Genomic DNA, 23,287 nt, shown 5'->3' on the forward strand with positions numbered 1-23,287 from the left:
TTTGTCCTTATTCAAATTTTTTTCATATCACTTGGCTTATTGTCATTTTTTTGAGAATTATTGCACCCTCACGACAAGAGGAATCTAAAAAGTAAAAAAATTTGACCGAAATCCAATTTTTTTTGAATAAAGACGAAAAAATTGGCTTATTGATTTACTTTCGTCTTTATTCAAAAAAAATTGGATTTCGGTCAAATTTTTTTACTTTTTAGATTCCTCTTGTCGTGAAGATGCAATAATCCCCAAAAAATGACAATAAGCCAAGTGATACGAAAAAAATTTGAATAAGGACAAAAAATAAGCCATTTTGGCTTATTTGTCCGAACACCCCCTTATTATTATTTGGCAGAAATGTGCTCGTCATTGAAGGGGGACCCGCAGCCTCTTCTACGTGAACAAAAATGCTGCAGTTTGTGTGCCTGCCTAGAGACTCCACGATCTCCTCCCCTACGTTCAATAAAATGTTCGTCATTCTCTCTCCTCTAACCTATCAATTTGTCATGCAGAAAGTTCTGTAACTTTTGTTGCGTCGCAGGTTCGTTCCATTACCATAACGTCGATTCATTACCAGCATGCAATAAATTCAATTTTTTTTTTTTTTGGGTGATATAGGGAACTCTCGTCTTGTTTATGATCATTTTTTACGTAGCAAACTGGGCTTCCAGAAATGGATAGAATTAATGTCAAATTGCATTTTTTGTGTTGATATTCTTCAATGGCAGAAAAATTCGACATGGATGGTAGAATGAGAGCGGGGTACGAGAGGCAGAAGAGCATTGGGACCGCCGGCGGAGCCCCGACCTCACCGATGATGGTGTCACCGCTGCACCGTCATGCGCGGTCGGGCTCCACCGGGGTCAAGAAGCCCCAAAACGTAGCCGCCAAAGCCGCCGCACAGAGACTTGCTCAGGTGATGTCTACCCAATCCTCTGCCGATGACGATGAGGACGAGGAGGATGACCTCTTGTATGACTATGCCCCGGCCACCGCCACGCCCAGCCTCGGTCTTGCTGGTGGAGGAAGGGCTGCGAGTGCTGCCAGGCCTCGTCCTGCGGTAACACTTGGTCTACCCCTTCTTCTATTCCTTTAATACGCATGTTTCTATTTTTTATTGTAGGAAAATGCCAAGTAATGCCCAGGCAGTGGATAAAGGGTAAAAGTTGTAACGATATCTGAAACGATAGAAATGTATTGAAATTCTAAATTACTTCATATTTGACATTTCATACACATTATAAACCGTTTAGTGGGCAGTACTTAGCATGACCCTTTTTTTATATATGCAACATGTAATCATCTCCGGCGAGTTCTAAAAGCCAAAGCCAATTTTGTTGAGTTGATACCTCCACGGCAAGGAATAATCAAGAACAGGTAATGAGAACGCAAGACACAGACAATTTTACGTGGTCCCTAAATGGTGTGTCACAAAAGTTTCCGGTGTATATCGAATGAAGAAAAATACAAGTTACATCATCTGCTACGTATAGTAATTATTTACAACCTAGGGCTCAAATCATCAGTTACTGCAATACCCTGAACCCTGAATGGTCAGCGAAACGTGACTTAGACCGAATCATGTCTCACAAGCCCAACAGCATGTAATCATCTTCGACAGTTTCTGAAAGCAAAAGCCAATGTTGTCTCTTCTTGTTATTATAGAAGAAGTAAACAGAGCTCAACTATGGAGTCTCTGGTTTTGTTATATTAGAAGAAAGGAACAAATCTCACAATTCAAAGGAAATACTTATACAAATCACAATCCAAACACAAAGGACATATCACAATTCACTCAGCAGAACTATATGTCTCAGCACTCTCTCTAACACAGGCTCCTAACAGAAACAGAATCCTCCCAACTGAGATAACAGAACTATGCAAAGTATGGAAGAGGAATCCTTACAGCTAGTCCAGCCAAAATGCTTTGACTGTGTAAAGACTTCACGTATAATGTGAACTCATGTGCCTTATATTATGAAACTTATAGGTTTGAGAATTTTATATGTTATTTAAAGGCGCGTGAAGGCATATGTTTTATCAGTATGTAATGCCATCAACGCAAAAAGGTATTATTACATGATTGCTGTTGAAGCTCAACTACATTTTAGTTTGATGTACATGGTATGATAGCAAGTTAGAAACTGATATATGGAATTTGGTTGGAGTTGGACCATAGTTTGAATTACTTCGTCATCATTGAACAGAAGTTTCAAGTTTCTATGAGACTAAGTTGACTAACTTCCAATTTTCATGTTTTCTAGTCAGTTCGCACCTCCCTTGACCAGACTCCATCTGCGGCTTCAGCATCTGGTGGGCGATTTACTACCCCTGTTGACCAACAACCTCCATCGGCCCATTCTACCTCAGCCGCACGACCATCTCAGCCCAATTTTTCAGAACAACCATTATCTGCTCGCTCTGCGTTACCTAGCCGATCATCTCAAGCCACAAACTCGGTGGAACAAGTGCAACCTCCATCTGCTCGTTCCACATCAGCTGCCCGACCATCTCAACCCAACAACACCATGGAGCAGCCTCTCTCTGCTCGCTATACCTTTGCTGGCCGTCCAAATTTAGCAGTTAAGACAGTTCCCATGGTACCTCCTAGTGTACCTATTAAGTTGAGGCCACAAGCTTCTAGTATTTCAGCAGAGATTCCCTTTGATATTCGGAGGGATAAAAGGTACATTAATGAACTGAAACTTCTCTTGGAGAGTGGAAGAGCATTTTTAGTTTATTTTTTATTTTTTACTATTTGAAAGTATAGAGGGGCCACTGTTGCCATGGTATTTTGGGAGCAGCCACTTTGTGCATATGTTGCCAAAGATAGGTCTGTCTCCAAATCATCCCCCGCCCATACCCCCAATTATTGGGGACTAGATGGGTTCTGTTATTGTTGTGTTGTTCTATTTTTTATTTCATCTAGTGTTTTTCTTGATTAGGAATGAACCTCAGAGTCAGTATGGTGCTCAGATGTTTGACTTTAACTCATCTTTTTTTGTTATGTCTTTCGCATTCTTTCTTTTTAACTACAATCTGCCGTTAATATCCAATGGCACTTGGAGATGGCCAAGGGCTAGAAGTAGAGAAACTTTGCATATAATTGAGAATACCCCAGTGAATTTTTTGCCAAGAGATGACATTTTGGATCTGGTTATTTGGCTCCCTTCATCAAATGGGCATTATAAGTACAAGCTCAACTTGGAAAGCTCTTAAGGCCTAGTGGAGTGAAAGTTCCCTGGGTATAATCTAGTTTAACGGGAAAGTTCCAAAATGGGCATTCATAAGCTGGTTATGCTGTCTAGGGAAGTTATCCACCAAAGAGGCTCAGATCTTGGGGCATGGAGATTGAAGTAGATTTTGTTCTTTGTTCTCAACAAGTAGAATCTTCTCAACATTTATTTTTTGGGAGTTCCTATTCTAGAGGTTTGGGGTAAAATCTTGACCAAACTGGATGATTTGGAGGCAACCTGGGCTATGGGATGATGAATTGGCGTGGGCTGTTAAGCTTTGCAAACTGTCCCTAGCTGCTACTGTCAGAATGTAAGATCTTTTGGGAGAAGCCAGAGGAGTGCCCAAGGGGTTATTCAGACTGTTGAAGAGCTTGTTAGAGCTCGTATCAATTCTTGGAGGAATATACCTGCCACTTTGGAGAACCAAAGGCTCTGCTTTATATGGAACCTTCCTCAGTGGATTTTACGAAGGATTAGATTAGGCCATTAATTTCTTTTTTGAGTTGTTTTGTTGCTGTTTAGTTGTGAGGCTTCTGTTGTAGTATTGTTTTGCTGAGGTAGGGGCTTTGGCCTATTGTTTTGTATTGTTTTTTTTATCTGGTTTGGTCTATAAAAGCCGCTATTCACCAAAAAAAAGAGAGCATACAAATAGTTTATGTTCTCCCTTTTTTATTCATGTTTTATTCCATAACTAGATACTGCATTACTGAACCAAAGAATTTGTTAACATAGCATGCTCTTTTCTTTCCCATCCCAGGGAAAATGTATAATGGGTAAGATTAGAAGGGTTTTAAACAGGCATGTGTCTTCTGATTTCACCATAGCTGTTATTGAGTTCCTACCTATCTTGCAGTAGCATCTAAATACTACCAAAGTATATGTAGGTTCGAAGTTTACGGATATCTTCTTCTGTTTCTTCTGTTTTTCTTTTTTTAAAGTTGGTTCTTAAGTACTTAAAGTAACGCTTCTTCAATATGTATTAACCCCACCTTCATGTGGTTGAGAATCAGGTTATCTCTAGATATGGGTAGTATGAACCTTAGGGAATCTGGCACTCAGCGTTCTACTTCTGCTCTACAAGATGAGGTGAGGCCATCCTTGAAACTGCTACTTCTTGTGCTTTTGAAGTCCCTGTTACATGACTGTTCCCTTCATGGCTTCCTAGATGTTATCTACCCATTGACGTAAAATTCACCTTCTATGCGTTAACATGCTTCAAATCCCTGTTTCTTGGCAGACACATGACCCATGTTTAATTTTCTCTCTGTTCCATCTCTGTCTGAAATGCCTTTACTGACGTGTGGAACTGAATTGCAGCTTGATATGCTACAAGAAGAAAATGAAAGTTTACTTGATAAGGTGATGCCAATAATATCTTGTATTTCTCGTTTTATACAGATATGTGTGCCCAGCTTCAATTTTCATGCATAATGTTTAAAAGGACACACTCCACATTTGAGCACATCAATCCTGTTATGTTATATCGAGTCCAATTTTTGTTCGTATATTAGAGGTGAATAGCAGTATTCTTTCATATGTTCAATTCAACGCTATCCCCAACTGCCATGCAGATATTACTTTAGTTAAGTATTTAACAATGGATTTAGGGTTTGCGGGAAGGAAGGAGTAGAGTAGGCATAAGTATAACTAGGGTGAAAGATTGAGAAGCATTAATTAGCTTTTCTGTCACACATATATTTATACCACCATACGCAAGTCAGTAGAATTACTGCAATACCCTAACTAACTCTTCGATAGAGATAATAATGAAAAAGATCAAACAGGGCTGGCTTGAAGGGCAACTGCCAAAAAGGAGAACGAGCTAACAGCCAAGGATTTTGTGAAAATATCACCCAACTGATCTGCCAAGCGAAAGTAAGGAGTACCGATGCGCTTCCGCAGTATCAAATATCCCTAGTGCGTTCATATTAAAAAAGGTTGCTAGCAGTAAAGATGACACAAAACATTGACATAGGAGTATGAGTAGGAACAACAATGCCAAATTGGCAAATTTTCAAAGAAGAGGACGAACCAATAACATTTCAGAGGCTGTATGAGCCATACCCAATCAACATCACTAAAGTCAGTCCTCATCAGGGAATCAGAAGACCGACATGGAAATCCACGGCCAGGTGCACTCTTTAAAATAGCACAAAGTACGACAATCAGTCTCAAAATGTGGGTGACGAGGAGCATGCAGATACTGGCTCACAAAGCTCATGACATAAGTAATATCGAGATGAGTTAACAGTAAGATAAATCAACTTTCCAACAAGACACTGATAACAACCAACATCATGAAAGGTTTCTCTTTGGTCAATATCAAGCTGAATACTGGAGTCGATAGGAGTATCAACAGGGTGAGAGAAGCCCAGTCTTAGTGGGAAGATCAAGCACGTACTTTCATTGAGAGTGAGAAATACCACAAGAACAATGAGCAACTTTGATTCCAAGAAAAAAGTGAAGAGCACCCAAGTCCTTATTATGAAACTGTTTTCCTAAATGACACTTCAGATCAGTAGTATGGATAGAGTCGTCGGCGTTGGTGATGGCATCATTGACATAGACAATCGATACAATAGCCCCAATAGAGAACTAAGAGAAGTGTCGAATGGACATAGAATGATCAGAAACAAAATGTCGAAACCTGAATGGAAGCACAACCAAACTGAAGCTATCAAACAAGGCACGAGGAGAGTGCTTCAGACCATACTTTGTTTTACCCGACTGACAAACAACATGTTAACTACCAAAAACAACATAACCAGGTGAGGTACTCTATATACATTTCAATGAACGGAAATTTGAAGAAAAATCAGAACAGAATGAAGACAAACCATGTAGGAACAAGTCTCCAAAAAACCAACACCATATTTCTATGTCCAAGTCAAGTATAACCATTTTGCGACCAAGCACGCTTAATAAGCTCAATAGAATCATCAGCAAGATACTTCATTGCACACACCGAACAACAACCCCCAACTTGTTTCCCATAAGGGTGGGAGTGAGCTCCTAAGTCTGATTCTTGAGAAGAGCACTCATCTTCTCATCCATAGTGTATTTCGATCCAAATATGAACATAGCCTGATTATAAGAGGTGGGAATAGAGCAGGGGGCAAGGTGGAAGCAAAAGAATGAAGGCAAGGTGAAAGACAATCATGAAAAACAAAAATAAGCAACAGGATGTTGAGTACAAGTATGTCTACCCTCAATGCAATTGAATAGGTAAGTCGTCATAATTTGGAGCAGATGGAATATTAGGAACCTTCGACGAAGAAGATGAGGTGTCTAAACTAAAATTCATATTAACAACTGTTATCATCACACATCATATGGTGTCCACTTAGATTGCACATTGAAGAATAATGGCCCGTTGTAAAAATGTTGACGTGGTCATTATAAACTTTTTGCCACTCCATTATGTTTTTGAGTTTTGGCCTTCCAGATTCGACTTGCAGAAGAAAGGTGTGAAGAAGCAGAGGCAAAAGCTAGGCAGCTTGAAAACCAGGTAACATTTGCAGTCACCAACATGACTAAATTTGGTTAGTTTCATCATCTCTATTAGATTACATATACTCCCTGTGGTGATTATTTACATACAACATGGAGGAAATAGGGCAATTCGTTGGTATACTTTATCTACATGATTACTAGAACTCCTAACGACCTATGCATTCTGTTTTTACATACAACTTTGTCATTGGTTTAACGTGACTAAAAAAGATATTGTGTTGACTTCTTGTTTTTTGGTTTGCATCTAAGAACTCACTGGTCTGCTATATGATTCATTTCTATGTACCTGGGATCTTGACTCAGCCATTGTTTCTTTTTTGGTCCACTGTCCAATTAGATTTGTTAATCTGCTGGCTTGTGACGATGGAGCAGGAACAATAAATGATGGCCAGAGGTTATTAGGCCTGGCTGCGTCCCTGACCGCTATAGTGACATTGGTATTCATTTTCCAAATAGATTTTGGTGCACTAGCACCAAGTTCAACACATTGCTTTAACAGTTACATCTTTTATATGATTTTGGAGATGAATGATTTCACACCAGTTGTAATTTTTTGGTTAAGTTGAAGACATATGTGTTTTTAAGTTTGGGATCGGGAACTAGTTGGGAAGTGGATCGGTTCAATATTGCCTAACAATGGCCAGATACTTTCCGTGGACAAAAACAGCGGAGTTCATATTATTGTGCATAGTTGAGCAAATACGTAGTATATAGAGTATTTCTTAGTATCGGGGAATGATTTTCGCACTCCCCTTTTCTTCATTGGCACTCCCATTTTTGTCTTTATCCACATTTAAATTACAAACTACCCTACCTCTTGAGTCACTTTTTTCCATATGAAGGGCAATTTGGTCGTTCAAGTGAATAAAGACAAAAAGAAAAAGAAAAAAAAAGGAGTGCCAATGGATAAAAAGGGAGTGTGAAAATCATTTCCCAATCCATAAACATACCTAGTTTCAAGCTGCAGTGATTGGTTCTTTTGTTGATTGAGTTTTTGGTGTGATTTTGTGTCAAGTGTGAGATTCCTCTAATTTCCATATCGATGGATAGGGACATGCCAAAGTCTTATATTCCTTTGTATGTTAAGTGTGTTATTCAGCACGAATGGTGATTACAATGTTCCTTATCCTATTTCGTCCACAATCTGAGTTCTATGCATAAGTCATGTTGAATGTGAGATACAAATTATGTCCTTGTAACATAGGTTGCAATTTAGCATTTTGCTGAGACATGTTATTAATGTTCCACTACGAGATCACTGACAGGGTCCATTTGAAATTATAAGTTTTATTTCTCACTATGTTTTATTTGCACTAATTGTAGGTTGCTAATCTTGGAGATGGTGTATCTTTAGAAGCCCGTCTTTTGAGCAGGCAAGAACTTCTAGAAAATTATTTGTAGTGCAACATTTTCCCGATGCTATTATCTTATTTCCTTCTACTCTGCAGAAAGGAGGCAGCCTTGCAGCAAAGAGAGGTTTGTGCTGTGACATGTGCTTCAACTTTATCTGATTGACAACAGCGGCATGATATTTTCACAAGCATCCATCTTCACTGAAAATTCCCAAACCTAACACATGTTGCATTGGGAAATAAGTTTTCTGTTGCGAAAATGTTTACTTAGTGTTAACCTTGTGGTTTCTGCATGGTTACAGGTACTTGTTTAATGGATTTGCATGTTTATAGAGATTTGGTTAAGGGATATTGTGCAAATTTGCATTATATGTTTAGGCTCATGCTAGTCTTTATATTCAAATGATTATATATCTTCTGAAGATGCACATTTAGCAGTATTGTCTCCCTCGAAGAATCTGTTTATTTCATAACTAATCACTAAAGATTTATTAAGAATTACAATTGAAAAAGGTAAAATTGAATAGGGGAGAAACGAAACATGCAGAACTAATCACCAAGCATTAATGAAGGATTACAATTGGAGAAGGTAAAATTGAAGAGGGGAGAACGAGCATACATCAAATGATAAACTAGTATTTCAAACATCAGCATGGAATTTGTCATCAACGTGGTAGGGCAGTTGATTCATTTCTAGTTTCTACTAACCCTGATGGTTTGTAATAACTGTTAGGTTGCTGGGTTGAACAATTCTCACACATAATAATTGCATTTGCCATGATTTTTTGTTTAAATTAGAATGTGAATGATATGAATTCTTCCTTAAGAAAGATGAAAAGGGGATACCTATTCCGAACCTAGGATGATGGGTTAGTTGTGCTTACAGGGACCAAATGCAAAACAAAAAAAATGGATAATTCTCTTATGTGATCATATAAGCAATCCCTTCTCAGAAAGGGCCATTTTAGCTTTGTCTTCTTTACTCTTATAATTCAGGCTATTTCACACCAATTTTATCAGCTGACTATTGAAGGCAATCTCTTCATTATCAATAGAAGTATTCAGAATCTATTACTCCTGGAAGCCTGGAGCCTTTGAGTTGGACTTTTTCTTTGTATTTAGCCTATAAGACAGAAAAAGAGAGAAACTTTATGGCTGGGACAGTCGAGGGTTGTTTTTTTTTGCCATATAAACTTGTTTCTGAAGGCATAGGAGTTTCATAGAGATTGAGATAGATGGTCGGCACGTACTATCCCCAATAAACATCTATTTAGAATTTCATATTTTACTCTTCTTAACAGCTTAAATATTCATGGATAAATTGTAGACCCCATCCAGTAGGGGTAATATTTTTTTTTTGCAAGGATCTAAAACTAATGAATTACTTGGATATTGGCAGAATAAAACCAAATGATTATTTTCCACTCATTGGATTTTGACTCTGAATTTTGTTGTTTTGCCTGCTAGGCATGCTTTGACTCCATGACAATGAGAAAAAAGTGACAAGTTCTGGGTATTATACCTATAACGATTTAGATGTTTGTGCAGTTAGATCTGTAATTGTGATGAGTGATTGATGTGCTACTACTGTAACTGAATCTGCAATTCCTCGGATTCCTAATTTCTCATGACGAAAGAACTTGAAACTGCATGGTACAACTTATTATTCTTGAGTGAACAAGAGCCGATGGATGATGAATTGTGAGCAAATGTTAAGAGGAATAAGACTGATGGAAACATTGAAATCACAATGAATACTTACTAGGTTTAAGAGGGAAACGCATCAGCTTTGTACTTCTCTTATCTCTGTTTTCTTCCCTTTGTTTTTTTTTTTTTTTGATTGTCTTGTTATGTCCAAACGTTTGGAAAACAATATGACACCATATGTTTTGGAAGACAAATCACATAGATCTATAGTGGTGAGAAATGGACTGTAATTACTGGTAGTGAGGAATGGGCTGTAAGTAACTACTACACATTTCCTTTGCAGGCTGCTTTGAAAGTTGCAGCACAAAGTTATGGTGGTAGGAGTGAAGAGATTCAGGCCCTTCGGATGGAAGCTGAGGTACTCAGAACTTGTATGTCTGTCCTTATCCAATGCAGCTTTCCATGGTCTCATCCTTCATGACCAATGACAATTTCTCTATATTTGAAAATTTTGAGTTAGTCTGCTAGGGATGAAGCTACATATGCTTTGGAGCAGCTCCACGACGCTGAGAGTGAAAATAAATCACTTCAAATCGTGACTCAGAGACTGATGCTGACTCAGGAAGAAATGGTTTGTATTCGATGATGGCTTACCTATGTTATTCTTGTCTTGCTGCTCATTAAAGTCAATACTTATGTGGTTCACAATTTCTCTGTTAGGAAGAAGTTGTTCTTAAGAAGTGTTGGCTAGCTCGATACTGGGGTTTGTGCGTTCGCCATGGTAAAGTGATCTGTTTTACTCATCTTTCTTTGCATGAACTTCTAGGGGGTGAAGTTATACTTGAGCGCTGGGTTGGTGAACATTTGTATAATGAGCTTTAGCCAGTGAAAATTGACGAAATGGCATGTTTATCTTTACAGAATCCTATACTTTGTGGTTCCATAACTGCTCATGAGTGTTTAGTGGAATGTAAGCACTTTTAATGTCATTAAAGTGTAAATCTAGTGGAAAGAAAAGAAGTACACATCGGAAGGAATAGCTATTACCAAACTAGAATCTTTGTCACAAGCTTGTGAAAGTGACATGTACTAAGAATTGATAGTCCGTATACCAGAATAAGGGATGCATTCACTACACTTGCATTAATTCCCTCCAAAGTTATAAGACTTCCTTTCCAATTTGTAGAATGTACATCAACTTATTGTTAGATTTCTTGGAGGGTTCCAACCTAAAACCAATTGGCTATAGATGGAGTAGCCTCTAGAATTTATTAACCAAGCTTGGGTGGCTTAGATGAGCGATGTGGGACAAGTCTAACACTTATATACTAGTGTTTACATTTAATTTAGTGGTGTGCCATATTCACTGTTTTGCTTTGCTGCTTTGGGGACAATGACTTGAAAGACATGCTTGTGCCATATTCTACAAAAGGCTGATCTGCAACTACTTGAGGCTTACTACTTAATCCTGTTATAGAATTATGCTTCTTAATTAAAAACAATCAATGTGCTTTCCCACAAGTTTGACCTTTCCAACTTGAAATACTTCTTCCTTTTGCGCTTGACGGTTTCCATTACAAATGATCCAAACTATCTTTGTCGAGTTTCCCATCCTTTTCTTTGTTTGTGCTTTTTGGTTCTGTTGAATTTTTCAGTCATATTGATTGTTTTTTAGGATTTACCTGTTTGATAAGATTTATTGGGCTATATTGTTATGCATTTGTTACCATGTGCAGATCCTATGTACTACTGATATGTGGTAAATTAGTTCATGGAATGAATTAAATTTTTGGATATGGATTTGGTACAGTGATATCATTACTACCTTAGGCACGGGGATGTCTAGTGGTCCTTAGGTTCCGGGATGCCCAAGGTTTCTTCTTCTTGATTGTCTTGCATTAGATTTCCAATTTTCTTATGGATGGATTTGCACTCACGTCTGAACGTATCCTTCCCTGACTACATGCATCACCCTAGGCCGTAAGATATGGTTGCGCGAAAACATGCACATATTTGTGCTGCTTGGTAGCCACTAGCCAGTCTTCATAATATCCCTTTTTTCTATAGGGGATAATAATTTAATTGAAATGGAAAGCATATTCAATAATTTTCTTACTGATTAGAAGAACATCAAATCATGCTTTTTGTATTTTTGTTATTGTGATGTGGTTCACCACTGACTACTATTGCCACGTGTTTGCAGGTATTCATGCAGAGATAGCTACAGCTCGATATGAATATTGGTCATCCTTTGCTCCTCTTCCTGTTGAAGTTGTTTTGGCTGCTGGACAGAAAGCAAAGGATGAAAATTCATTCGGTCAGGTTTTCCTTTCCATTCTGTCCGAGGATGGAATTTCTTGAGAATGAAGCTATGCTCCTTGAACTTTTTAGTTCTCTTAGTTGTGCTCATTTTTTTAGTTCTAATTCATTTGCCGAGCAGTGAACAATGACGTAGCAGAAAGGGAAAATTTTCTTCAAGATCTGAATCAACTCTCTGGAGATGGAAATGTTGAAAGCATGCTTTTAGTGGAGAAAGGTCTTAGGGAACTGTCTTCACTAAAGGTCCTGCCATATATTTCTATTTGACAGGGTTTACATATTTATGCTCTTAAAATTGACTTAATTTGTCATAACGTAGCAAGCTGCATTTCTTGGAAATTTCTATATGTATGTATTAACTATTGTGAGGACAGATCTAGGTTTCGGCTGTTTAGCTGTAGTTTCCTTTTAATTTGAGTCATCTGCTTGTTTCTTGTTTCTTGTTTTGTATGGTGTAATTCTATATCTTCTATGTTTCTTATCTTCAGCATCATTTAACAGCATAATGAAAACATAGGTTGTCTGCCAGAGTATTGAATGTCACTGAACTCAAAGTTGGACTTTCACTTAGGTACAAGTTAGTCTGGCAGTTAGGTATGTAAACTAATATCTACGTTTTGATAAATGGTCATCCAATGTCCGAAAACCCCTATGTTTTTTACTTCATTTTAAATGAAACTGTAGTACTACTACCTGCTCGTAGCATGCAGCTCTTTTATTGGCACTTTTGCAGGCTGATGGTCTTCAGGCACCCCAGTTTTTGATATATTATTACCTTCTTAAATGCGGTCTATTCAGCCGATAGTTCTCACGGGCTTCTTATTTTTCCTTTTCCCTTTTTATATGCCCTATTTTATTTATTATTGCTGCTCAATTATGTGCACACAACTGGGATCTGTGTATATGTGACTATGTTTATCTATGCTCTGGTATCTCATTGCTTGGGTGTTTGGAGGATGAATATATTTCTCAGAAACATCTAAAATTAGGGCAGCCTTCTTCTGTAAGAAATAGACAAGACTTTTTTGGTGCATCAAATATTAATGTTCATTTCAGCACTCATTTTCCCTGCAAAAAGGGATTCTGATATTATTTATTTTCCTCAAAAGGTAGGGGAAGCCGTAGCAATTGCAATGGCTCAACAACATCGGTCAAGTTCAACAAAATCTGGTTTAACAGGTGTTTATGCCTTTATCTAGTTGTAGAATATTGATCATTCTTCTTGCTATCTTACTGTTTAAAGTAGGTAACTGCCTTTCAAAAAAAAAAAGGTAACTGTTTCCTCAGACACAGTTCTAGAATAAAATCACCTACAAGGCAAATATTTTTTGACCACGTTATGGGATTCGCATGCAATTCTCATCTTAAAATGGGGCAACTAATGTGTGTTTATAGATTGATAGCATACTCCTAATTTTGTAATAGTCTTGCTAAAAGGCTCCACGCCATTTGTGTCCTTGATTTTCTTGGCATTATTCAAACATGTTGGTTTGCTGGATCACTATTGCACCTTGTTCGCTGATAGTTGCTTTTGGTATTTACCATTTGACGCAGATGACCTGAAGCTACCATTTGAGGGACAGAATTTTGCAGAGGCCTTTGGTGAGTTGATCAATCAGTATAGTCTATACTGCTTAAAATGTTTACAGATATTCTTTCCTTGCAAGCATTTTTCTAACCTTTGAGGCAAGCATTCAATATACCGGTGCGCCTAGAAATTGTTTCAAACAGACTTTGAGTCCACCATTAGATAGACAATATTAGATTAGTCCTTCACTATCCCAAATGAAACAGATGACAAGATTGTGCACTTGTACACGTTTTCCAGTTTCTAGACTTTCGGAAAAGATGAAAACATGGATCCATCTGTTTTGTATGTACAACAGGTGCTACTCTTTGAATTCTTCAAGTAGACAAGCAAATCTACTGTCAATCTAAGTTCTCTCGGCAAAGGAATCCATTTTCTACATATACAGAATGGATTTCTTTGTCAAATGAACCTGGAGGGCATTAAGGTCAAGTGCAAACACATGGAGGAAGTAAGGCTTCTTTTAGGACTATATTTTTTCTTGATTCATTTTCTTCCTTCACATGCGCTAGAAATAGTGGATGTCAAAGGTTGAACGAGCCCGCTACTTAAGAGCACAAATACTTTGCAATTCGGCAGATAAGTTCCATCCGTTCAAATTGCTTGCAACTTCTTGTGCTCAGAAAAAAATCGATTAGATGAGCTTTATTGCTGTTTATTTCCATAATTACACTGCAATGGAGACAACTGCTACTTTGACCTTACATTTTGAGTCACCCACTGCGACATTGTTTTCTGCATTTCTTTTTTCATTTTTTCTTTCCATTCAGTTTCTTATATGGGGGAGGGGGTATGTGTCTTGCAAAGATGATGCGTATTCATCCCTCTATGACAGCGAAGACTGACTTTCCATCCATATGTCCGCCTTCTTGTTAGCCAACTATGACTTGCCTCCACTTTATTTTCATCGAGATTACCGACTTCTAATGCTGCTTTTTGTTATTTTTGTTCCTTTGAACATCTTGCATTTGTGTACCTTTCAAATAACCTGCTGCTATGGGATGCATGCAACAATAATCCCTTAGTTTAGCTCCGCATAAACAATGTCCAGGCAGTCTGGTTATCGCTTCATCCCTAAGTTCAAAGCTAAGTAAATGGGTTTACCTTCTCACTTGCAAATGTGCTATTACATCTCAACTGTATCGGTCTTTTATGAAAATGATATAATTTGAAAAGCTTTTCCCATACTAGTTTATGCTTAGGTTGATTTTGAAAGTGAATGTATTTTGTTTCAGAACTGAGCCAAGAGGAGTCTGAAGATGTGCTTTTTAAGCGGGTATGGAGCACACTTTTTAACTTGATTTTTTCTTGCTATTTTTTGATAGAATTTATTCCATCGAGCATAAACATATTAGGAGTTATGAAGCATTTTTTGTCTAGAAGAAGTTAATTATGGCACGACAGCCACAATATTATGCCTTCAATATCCTCTGGTATCCCTAGAATATCTATTTCCTTATTCTCATGTTGGTTTCTTCTATGACTCTCCAATAATATGGATATTGCAGAACATGTTTAGTGATATCACTGAGTTTATTGTTACTGGTCTTCCAACCTATTTCTGGGAAGGGAATCAACCAACTTGGGGAATTTCTTAGGAGGTTTCAGTAATAATTTCTGTTTGTTATTACTTACTCATTTCTAGACACTCGAATTATATATTCAGTTCAAAAGAAATTCTGTTACAGAGATGGTACCTACCAATTGAAGTTGGTACCTACCAACAAGATTACAGAGATGCACTACTATGACATTGTTCTGTCTCATACAATGAAGTGTAGTGAAAGATTGAGTTATTTATCACCGATAAGCCAACACGCAGAATTATGGAAAAGAAATATAGAGAGACTAATGAGTGGAGGTTGAAACAAAAATATCTTCTATGAATATTAACAGTAAATTATGACCACTTGGACTTCAAAGTAACATCTCCACATTATTTATTGACCTGGCAAAAGATGTGAGTTAGTTACCATAGCTTAAGAAGTTTGCAGGAGCACAAGTGGATTGAACTTCCTGATTTAAAAAGTCTGTCTACTTTTATTTCCATTTGGTTAATTATTAGGAATATTTCCTCCGAAAGTTAATTGACCTCAAAGGCTGCTTCACCTGGGGTGGTTTCTCAAATCAACTTTGCATAATGGCAAAAAGCTCTGTTTAAGTAAAGTTTTGTAAGTTGCTATCCTACCCTTGCTTTAGATGACAAGCTGTCCATATGCTAGCAATACGTGGTAAAATTTGGTGCAACGGTTTCCTCATTCCCTGCTTGCTGCAGGAAGTCAACAAAAATGTCATGCATGTATAATTCTGCTAACCAATAATTTAGATATGATGTTTTTTTTTTTTATCAACGAAAGATAGTATTGTTAGAACAGTTAGATTAGTCATCTTTGTGGCAAAGTTTTCTGATAGACCACTTGCTGCGTCGAATGAAATATGGAACCATGTGTTCCTCTGCTCTGAAACAGAGGGTTTGTCCACCACTATTATCCTGTACATACAAGTGCCCAAACATGTTTCCAGATTATGGAGCCATTTCATGACCAAAAAAATTAAGTTTGGTTAACTTTATGGGGCTACTCTAGCTTGTTTGATTACTAGCAACGATCTAAACTAGACAAATACTAATGATCAACCGTTGGAGAAACACACTTATTGATGAAGACCTTTTAATACACCAAAACATGTTTCGAGCAAATTTTTTTTCTGTAAGTACGTAAAACTTCAAGAAACATTTTTTAATCTGATCAACAAAAGAATGGGCTATGACTGGATGACAATGGCTGATGGTTATGCTGAACAAGTTGAGGAAGGTTACTTTTGACTTTGGAAATTTTTTTGACCTCCCTTTGTATAACTGTTGTTTGTTTTGAAAGCCAAATTGACTTGTCATACCCAAGTCTATCCTTCAGTAAAATATCTGTCAGATGTAATACTAACTTTTAGTCATTCCATTTTGTTTGGTATACTTCTGCAGGCTTGGCTGACATATTTTTGGAGAAGGGCAAAAAACCATGGACTTGAACCAGACATTGCAGAGGAACGGATTCAATACTTGATCAACCATGACACTCAGTCACCTACCTCAAGCGATGCAGTTGATGGTACGCCCCCTACCCTCCGCTTTTATGCCTAACCCATTGATTTCCCCAACTCATGATTGAGGCTATTAATCTACAAAAGTGCTGTTGTATGCTTATTTTTTCTGGTGCTGAACCGGTTTCAATCTTTCTTCTTTTTGACCTTTTACTTTCTCACAAGTGCTTTCTGTCAGTAATTCAAGTGCTGAACCGGTTTTAATCTTTCTTCCTTGGTAGTTTCTCGTTTTTCCTTCTTTTTGTTTTTATCTAATTTCTAATACTTCTGCAGCTTGGCATACTTTCAGCTATTTAGATTAGATGTTTTCCTTAAAATTATTTCATTGCAATTATAACTAGGAATAATGGAACATGTATTTGAGACATCGAGCATCTATCTATCGATCTATCTTCTATCAATATACTGTACAAATGTGTTTGAGCCCCACAAGCCTTCAAACCTCCATTCCTAAATTCCTTGATTTTTTATTTTTTATTTATAAAAAGTGAGAGAGAGAGAGAGAGAGAGAGAGAGAGAGAGAGAGAGAAAAAATTATTCTATGCTACTGCGCACCGTCACATAGTGTTCCAAATTCATTTTTCATCACACGTCTTTCAGTGTATAAAATGAGACCAATGCGCTAGCGTGCATCAAATACAGGATCGTATAAAATTTTAAACTTTCTTTTTTATCAGTTACCATTTTTGCTTGTTCGATACACGAGACTGAAAATAAACCAATGGAATATTTTTTATCCCGTGTATCGAACGGGCACAAATGCTAGTAGATAGATACATTGAAGTATTTCACTATGAAGGCGCTAGAAAGGATGGCTTTCGGTACATGGAGAGTATAAATTTTGGCTTGTTAGTGATGCTTACGTCGCCTTTTTCAGTTGAGCGCGGCCTTATGGAGCTCCAGAAGTTAGGAATTGAAACGCAGTTGTGGGAAGAATCCCGCAAGTTGGCTGATCAAGACAGTAAAATGCCAATTCACTCTGACTTCTGATTTTCAGCCAAGTATCCTTTTCCGGTGAAGTACTTGTCAGAAGGAGTGCCCTTCGATAGGCTTCGCTCGTTTTGATTTTTGCATACCGGTGGTTCTTTATTCTTTTTCGCTAATGATTCTTTTTGGAGATAGCGATGTAAGGTTGTTTATTCACATTGGATTATTGTGTAAAATTCTCCTACAGGATCTTCATCAGCAATTTCATCCCATAATCTTGTGTATGAAAATACATGCAAATATTTATGTTCACAAATAAAATGATTGTCTTTCAATTTCATCTGGTCAGGCTGATAGAATGAAAGCAGATTTTCGACTTACCGAAAAGACAAAAATTACATTAGCAATTCAACTTTTTTATGCTGAAAATGCAAAATATTTTTTGTTTTGAAAAATAAATGGAGTACTCTTTGGTGCTTTGTTTGAACGAGAAGGGCAGGCCGTTTGTTTTTTTTTTGTTCATTTCATGATAACAAATCCACTTCTCTACCAGCACCATATCTCCTACAAATGAAATCCGGCTGTCATACCCAAAATCTTTTTTGAGAACTAGGCAATGCAGTTATATTGAAACCAGAAAAATGATTACATGGCCAAAAAAAGCCTTACAGAAATACAACTGAAAATTACAACTAAAAAACAGAAAACACAACTAAAACAACAAAAATTAACAAAAGCCGCAAACAGAAACAATAGTGAAAAACCAACGAAGTCCACCCCAGACCAGATTTTGGAGAAGTACGATTTGCATCAAGCTGAAGAACCAAATTCCGTTGATATCGCCATCCTTGCCGCTGCTGTCGTCGCTACGTTGTTGCCGAGAATCTACCACCGGCCGTTGGAAGCCAGAGCTCGAAATCCATAACAGATTGGTGATGGTCAAGCCAAAAATGCATGAGATTGGAGAGAGAGAGGTGTCTAGGGACCCTAAAAAAAAAAATGCTTTTGGCACTTTCTCTCTCTAACCACTCTTGGCTCTCTCCGACATTTCACTCGAGATATTTTACATGTTTTTGTCATACCCAAAATTGAGACATCCATGTTATCCACAACGTAATTCACATCCGAACCTTGACTTGGGCGGGAACGCCTCGGTGAAACAAACTAGGATTAGATTTTTAAGTTCATGTCATCCTAGAAATGAGCGCGTGAGAACCATGAAATCATTCAAACACCATGACTCCCAAATTAGTAATACAGTGACCGGACTATTTGTTACTATTTATTTGGGATATCTAGGGACCAGATAAACACATAACGTTATATGCTTCCTTAGATTGGGAGATTCACATGATTGATTTGCATCGATTACGTTATCAGTTGTGTTTTTTGTCCTAGACATGGTGAATAGATTGAATAGAGTACAATAGATACCATGAATAGATTACCATAAATTAACATTGCGTGTTGTTTTTGTTTTGATTAGGACTATTTCGATCTGGTGGCTTTTACTATTGTTGATTTTGAAAATGATGAGAATTGGCTTTGATTTTTGAGGAAGTCGTCAACAATTCTGTCATCTCGTCCAATTACGTTCATAACGGGTCGTCATTCTAGGCTTTTGAAAGGTATTTCAGAGGTTTTCCTCAGTGGATATCATGGGTATTGTTTGTAGCATTTGAAGAATAACTTGAGGAATAGGTTTACGGGCCGATTGTCTAATGATTTTAGGGAGTAAGTAATCCAGTTGTTTTCTGATTGTGTTAGTATTTGGCAGATACAATACTGCTGGTTTTTCATTGGAATTACTTGTTAGTGGAACAGTCAGATAACGAGAAACAATTTGTGGCTGTCAGATACAATTTGTGGTTGTCTTAGTGGTAGGCAGATACAATGTCTTATTTGTTTTTTGTATGGTTGCTATGAATGTTGCCCAAAAAAGCAGGTATGAATGTTGACCAGTAAAAAAGTAGACGTTGTTATTTGTGGAAATCTGAATTCAGTGCTATTGCAGTGACATCGAACAGATAGTGATATGTCATAATCTGTTCTCTGTATCTTGTCAAGAAAACATACAGATCTGGTTATCTGTGAAAATTAGTACTCTTTATTACATCAACTAAATTAACAAAATGTTGTTATTCAAATAGTACTTTGCAATATCGAACAAGTTCAAATCAAAGAAATAAATAAATAGTGCTCTGCAACATCGAACAAGTTCAAATCAAAGAAATAAATAAAGAATTCACTCAACTGGCTCTTTACAACTCTTTCTATTGTATTTTTCCAACTTTTCATCCCTCCTATACCTTATTTGTCTCACCTTCTCTCCCCTTAATCGGATTCTTTGAACCTAAGGTCTGCCCTGCAGCCTTCTTATCTTAGGAGGAAGAATTACACAATTCTCTTTTATCACATCTGGAGCTTTAAGAGTGGGGATAGGATTTATCATACCCGCATACAAGAATCGGTAAACTTCAATGGTGTAAAAAGGATCAATATAGTTTGATACTTGTAAGCCAACCTTCTGAATAGTCGTCACTGGATGCACACAAGGAAAATCGTTTAGCTACCATCAACAACATGTGCACATCCGTCTATGAACATCAACCACAACTATCGGAAGGAAGAACACTTCAATAACATCTTCACTTGCCTTTGCCATGGTCCATACCCGATCTTTGTCGAAACTTTTGACCAACTTTTTGTCCATTGCAGATTTGAAGGATACACAATGCCATTCAACTTCCTTGACAATTGCCTCCTATCACACATTTGCACTATCAATTTAACCCTTATCTTGTCAATCGCATTCAAAATCAGCAATGACGGGCCTCCAAAATCCATTTGTTGAAAGACTCAACTGGATTTGGAACACATATTCCCATATCTTCTACCTTTAAAATATGCATTAATCCACTTTTCATGCGGCAACGACGCAACAAAAGCTTCGGACCACCAACAATGTAAAGTTTCTTAAGAGCGTCCTCAAAATCTAAAACCGATGGTGCATTATTGTATCTACCAAACACTAAGACAAACTGTATTCCAAAACAAAGAAGACAAATTGTTCTATCTGTAAAATTCTACACAAACACTATTCATGACTTTCAATCTATTTTTTCCTAGCGCTGAATCTAGATCCCCACAGATTACCGTGTTTGTTTACTGTTGAGGTCTCAACTCCTCAACTTCGATTTCCCACATTTCTTTTATCCATTATCTTGGCTGATCACGCAAAAATTTGTGGACCAATTGCACTCTGAAATGTGCGACATCTACCTTTGCCAGTGTTTGTGGTATTTCTTTTTCCTTTGTTCCTTTGCTAGTTTTTTAATGATATAGAATCAACCCTGCATAAATTCAAGGAATATAGTTAATTAGAAGCATGATTGCAATAGATAGCATTATCTACTTAAATATAAAACAACTTTGATGATGGAAGCGTACGATGAATCACTACTGTGGATATTGGATTTGAAGATGGACTTTATGGGTGCTAGGAGCTTGAGTTGCAGCTGATCTCTCTTCTTTTTTTCCAGTTCGTTCATAAATGTTTCTACAGAGTTTTTCTATATTTGCAAAACAAATTTTTATGTCAGTTGTAGTTATTCAAACATCCATTTATAAGAAATTAAATAAAGATCAAGCTTTTGTACCACTATTGTGGAGTCCTTGAGGTAAAGATCAACTCGTGTTTTCTTGGCTGATCACGCAAAAATTTGTGGACCAATTGCACTCTGAAATGTGCGACATCTACCTTTGCCAGTGTTTGTGGTATTTCTTTTTCCTTTGTTCCTTTGCTAGTTTTTTAATGATATAGAATCAACCCTGCATAAATTCAAGGAATATAGTTAATTAGAAGCATGATTGCAATAGATAGCATTATCTACTTAAATATAAAACAACTTTGATGATGGAAGCGTACGATGAATCACTACTGTGGATATTGGATTTGAAGATGGACTTTATGGGTGCTAGGAGCTTGAGTTGCAGCTGATCTCTCTTCTTTTTTTCCAGTTCGTTCATAAATGTTTCTACAGAGTTTTTCTATATTTGCAAAACAAATTTTTATGTCAGTTGTAGTTATTCAAACATCCATTTATAAGAAATTAAATAAAGATCAAGCTTTTGTACCACTATTGTGGAGTCCTTGAGGTAAAGATCAACTCGTGTTTTCTTGGTAGTAAAAATTGTACTGCCTTCATTCCCTCTTCCTCCTCCTTGTCATAAACCGAGCAGAGTCCAATGGTATCGATAGTAATCCTTACCCCATAAATTGTATTTCCTTGTGAAGTTCTACAAGCTTCTTATCACGGAGATGCTCTTTGAGATATGATCAGTGTTTATCGGAATAAAGTATTTAGTTATGGACTGATATAGAGAAAAAACCAAAAAATGCATAACATTATCAAGGACTATTGGCACAACCAAGAAACCATAATTCCAATGATAACCATATTTGTCTGTTTTCAAGGTGGAAGAAAAGATAAAACATCTTAAATTACGAAGCTTTCAAGTGGTTTGGACAAATGAGATTCTCACCTATTTAGACACAAAGGGAGAAGTTATAGAACATTCTCTAGAAACTTCTCAACTATTCTAATCTGAAGTTCTCTATAAATATCTTTACAACTCTAAAAGTATGTACAATAATCTAGATTATTCTAAGAGATCCATAAATTGTATTTCCTCTTGAAGTTCTACAAGCTTCTTACCACGGAGATGCTCTTTGAGGGACTGATTTGGCGATATGATCAGTGTTTATCGGAATAAAGTATTTAGTTATGGACTGATATAGAGAAAAAACCAAAAAATACATAACATTGTCAAGGACTATTGGCATAACCAAGAAACCATAATTAACCATAATTCCAATGATAACCATATTTGTCTGTTTTCAATGTGGGAGAAAAGATAAAACGTCTTAAATTACGAAGCTTTCAAGTGATTTGGACAAATGAGACTCTCACCTATTTATACACAAAGGGAGAAGTTATAGAACATTCACTATAAATTTCTCAACTATTCTAATATGAAGTTCTCTACAAATATCTTTACAACTCTAAAAGTATGTACAATAATCTAGATTATTCTAAGAGAGATAATTCTGGAAGGTTTCTAGGATTCTACATTGCTCTAGGAAACTCTAGAGAAAGTTCTAAAAAACCCTCCATCTATGCCTGAGTCGTGGCACTAGGGAATAAAACCTAGAAAACAGAAAAGGGTTGGAAACTCAAGTGATTGGAAACCAACAAAGCCATTAAGCTTAGCACTTGACGTGTTAGAAATTTCTGACTTGGTTCAAGGGCATGCTTGAGAAACATGCTAACAAATTAGGAGGAATGTGCAAAGGTGGCGTGCTAAGAACTGAGGTGACAACCACCCAAAAGTTATGAAATATGGTTATTGATGCATGCAATGATTACACGAAATAAGGCCAACATAAGTGACATGTGAACTTATTCATGCTTGAGAAACATGCTAACAAATTAGGAGGAATGTGCAAAGGCGTCTGCTAAGGACTAAGGTGACAACCACCCAAAAGTTATGAAATATGGTTATTGATGCATGTAATGATTCCACGAAATAAGGCCAACATAAGTGACATCAAA

At 37.1% G+C, this 23,287-nt stretch overlaps 1 protein-coding gene across 3 annotated transcripts; it reads left to right on the top strand.

The window, feature by feature from the left end:
- Positions 1 to 336: 336 nt before the first annotated feature.
- On the top strand, positions 337 to 18,007 carry LOC131332385 (coiled-coil domain-containing protein SCD2-like). Of its 3 annotated transcripts, none has more exons than XM_058366582.1 (18): positions 337 to 463; positions 723 to 1,054; positions 2,259 to 2,680; positions 4,241 to 4,316; positions 4,548 to 4,589; positions 6,676 to 6,738; positions 8,067 to 8,116; positions 8,192 to 8,219; positions 10,086 to 10,160; positions 10,263 to 10,373; positions 10,463 to 10,523; positions 11,946 to 12,059; positions 12,183 to 12,304; positions 13,171 to 13,240; positions 13,616 to 13,663; positions 14,885 to 14,925; positions 16,627 to 16,753; positions 17,623 to 18,007. In XM_058366582.1, the coding sequence occupies exons 2-18, from the start codon at positions 734 to 736 to the stop codon at positions 17,733 to 17,735; spliced, it is 1,884 nt and encodes a 627-aa protein (XP_058222565.1). In that variant the 5' UTR covers positions 337 to 463; positions 723 to 733; the 3' UTR covers positions 17,736 to 18,007. The 3 variants fall into 3 exon arrangements, with proteins under 3 accessions (XP_058222565.1, XP_058222566.1, XP_058222564.1); XM_058366581.1 differs by having other exon boundaries at positions 357 to 535; XM_058366583.1 differs by lacking the exons at positions 14,885 to 14,925; positions 16,627 to 16,753; positions 17,623 to 18,007 and adding an exon at positions 13,948 to 14,851 and having other exon boundaries at positions 356 to 535.
- The last annotated feature ends 5,280 nt before the right edge of the window (positions 18,008 to 23,287 follow it).

The sequence above is a fragment of the Rhododendron vialii genome, chromosome 7a (genome assembly GCF_030253575.1).
Source record: "Rhododendron vialii isolate Sample 1 chromosome 7a, ASM3025357v1".
In the NCBI taxonomy this organism is placed as follows: Eukaryota; Viridiplantae; Streptophyta; class Magnoliopsida; order Ericales; family Ericaceae; genus Rhododendron; species Rhododendron vialii.